We start from the raw sequence: 2,097 nt of genomic DNA, 5'->3' as shown, positions 1-2,097 counted from the left end.
AGAGACCCCAGGCTCAGGAGGCTCACAGGAGGAAGGGGATCTGCTAGGATTCGGGGCAAACCTCTCACAGGGACTCTCTTCCAGGGCTGAGTCTGGGCTCCAGGACCCAAGCACAGACAGGTGAGTCGACCCCAGGGGTCCCAGTCCCATCTCCTCACTGGAGACAGGAGTCACCCACCAGGCAGCAGGGGATGGAGAACAGAAGTTCTGGGCTGACCAAGGGGAATGTCTGGGGGCTTGGGGCTGAGCTGGGACCTGGGGGTGGGGAAGATCTGTGTCCCAGCCTCTGTTTCCTTCCAGGGACCCTCCCCAGACCCACTGTCTGGGCTGCGCCAGGCTCTGTGATGCCCTGGGGGACATCTGTGACCATCTGGTGTCAGGGGAGCCTGGAGGCCCAGGAGTACCGCCTGCATAAAGAGGGGAAGTTAGAAACCTGGGACAGACAGAAGCCACTGGAATCCAAAGACAAGGTCAAATTCCCCATCACACACATGGCAGACATATATGCAGGAAGATACCGCTGTGACTATCTCAGTCCCACTGGCTGGTCAGAGCCCAGTGACCCCCTGGAGCTGGTGGTGATGACAGGTGCGAGCCCACTCAGGGTCCCAGCCCCAGGCTCTGCCCTCAGGAAGGGGGTGGGCTCTCAGGTGTCTCCTTCTCACAGCCCAGCCTGGGGACAATGTGGGGGTCTGAGCCCCATTTAACACCACCCCCTCCTCCTCTCCTAGGATCCCAGGGCAAACCCAGCCTCTCAGCCCTGCCCAGCCCTGTCGTGACCTCAGGAGGGAACGTGACCCTCCAGTGTGCCTCACGGATGGGATTCCACAGGTTTGTCCTGATGAAGGAAGGAGAAGGTCAGCCCTCCTGGACCCTGGTCTCCAGGCCAGTCCCCCATGGGGGAACCCAGGCCCTGTTCCCTGTTGGCCCCGTGACCCCCAGCCTCAGGTGGACATTCCGATGCTACGGCTATTACAGCAACACCCCCCAGGTGTGGTCGGGCCCCAGTGACACCCTGGAGCTGCTGGTCTCAGGTGAGAAAGTCTGACTGTTGCCCCATCCGTGTTTTGAGGCACCAGACAGGTTAATGGGGACTCTGCTCCCAGGGGAGCCCCAATGAGAGGGTGGGTGAGGGGACCACGGGGACTCACAGGTCAGCGTCACTGACGGTGATGGATGGTGAGACCCGGGGATCAGGATGTGAGAAGGGAGGTTTGGGGAGAAGCAGCCCCTGCCATCCACAGCTGGTCTCTTCCAGGTGTGTCAGGGAAGCCCTTCCTCCTGACCCAACAGGACACTGTCATGACCTCTGGACAGAGGCTGACCCTCCAGTGTCACTCTGATGTCGGCTACGAAAGATTCGCTTTGTCCAAGGAGGGGGCACCTGACCTTCCACGGCGGCTTGGCCGGCAGACCCAGCCTGGGCTCTCCGGGGCAAACTTCTACCTGGGCCTGGTGAGACCCTCCCACGGGGGCCGGTACACGTGCTACGGTGGACACACCCTCTCCTCCGAGTGGTCGGCCCCTAGTGACCCCCTGGACATCCTGCTCGCAGGTGAGGTCTCACGGTGTCAGTCAGGACTCCAGAGTGCCCAGGTCCTGCCAGGGGAACCCCAGGTGGTGGTGGCCGGGACTAGGGGTGTGGGGTCCCCAGGGAGGGAGAGAGACAGAGAGAGATGGGGGATGGGAAGGGACACACTCGGAGGACACAGACAGACGCAGTTCAGAACAAGGTCTGGACAGCCCCTCACCCGCCCTTCCTCTCTCTAGGACAACTGCCCTACACACCCTCCCTCTCGGTGCAGCCGGGACCCACGGTGGCCCCAGGAGAGAATGTGACCCTGCTGTGTCAGTCACGGAGCCCTGTGGACACTTTCCTTCTGTCCAAGGAGGGGGCAGCCGATCCCCCCCTGCGTCTTAGATCACAGTACCGAGCTGGGCAGCACCGGGCTGAATTCCCCATGAGTCCTGTGACCTCAGCCCACGGGGGGACCTACAGGTGCTACGGCTCCGCCAGCACCTCCCCCTACCTGTTGTCACAGCCCAGTGACCCCCTGGAGCTCCTGGTCTCAGGTGAGAGTCGCTGACCCTGTCCCC

General features: G+C 62.3%; 1 protein-coding gene across 1 annotated transcript; it reads left to right on the top strand.

Annotated features, from left to right (window-relative positions):
* The first annotated feature begins 191 nt into the window (after window positions 1-191).
* On the top strand, window positions 192-2,087 carry LOC116863900 (leukocyte immunoglobulin-like receptor subfamily A member 6). Its single transcript, XM_032851201.1, has 4 exons — window positions 192-588; window positions 732-1,034; window positions 1,259-1,555; window positions 1,771-2,087. Exons 1-4 carry the CDS (start codon window positions 192-194, stop codon window positions 2,085-2,087), a joined length of 1,314 nt encoding a protein of 437 aa, XP_032707092.1.
* The last annotated feature ends 10 nt before the right edge of the window (window positions 2,088-2,097 follow it).

Source organism: Lontra canadensis, unplaced genomic scaffold (assembly GCF_010015895.1).
Source record: "Lontra canadensis isolate GAN:19392208 unplaced genomic scaffold, GSC_riverotter_1.0 scaffold4693, whole genome shotgun sequence".
In the NCBI taxonomy this organism is placed as follows: domain Eukaryota; kingdom Metazoa; phylum Chordata; class Mammalia; order Carnivora; family Mustelidae; genus Lontra; species Lontra canadensis.
This window is presented reverse-complemented; position numbering and strand designations above follow the sequence as displayed.

What these genes read in the sequence shown, in the direction of transcription:
- LOC116863900 (XM_032851201.1), top strand. Translation starts at nt 192, where the DNA reads ATGGAGAACAGAAGTTCTGGGCTGACCAAGGGGAATGTCTGGGGGCTT. An exon ending in CCTGGAGCTGCTGGTCTCAG is followed by an intron (nt 1,035 to 1,258) that starts GTGAGAAAGTCT and finishes GGTCTCTTCCAG; the next exon opens with GTGTGTCAGGGAAGCCCTTC. An exon ending in CCTGGACATCCTGCTCGCAG is followed by an intron (nt 1,556 to 1,770) that starts GTGAGGTCTCAC and finishes TCCTCTCTCTAG; the next exon opens with GACAACTGCCCTACACACCC.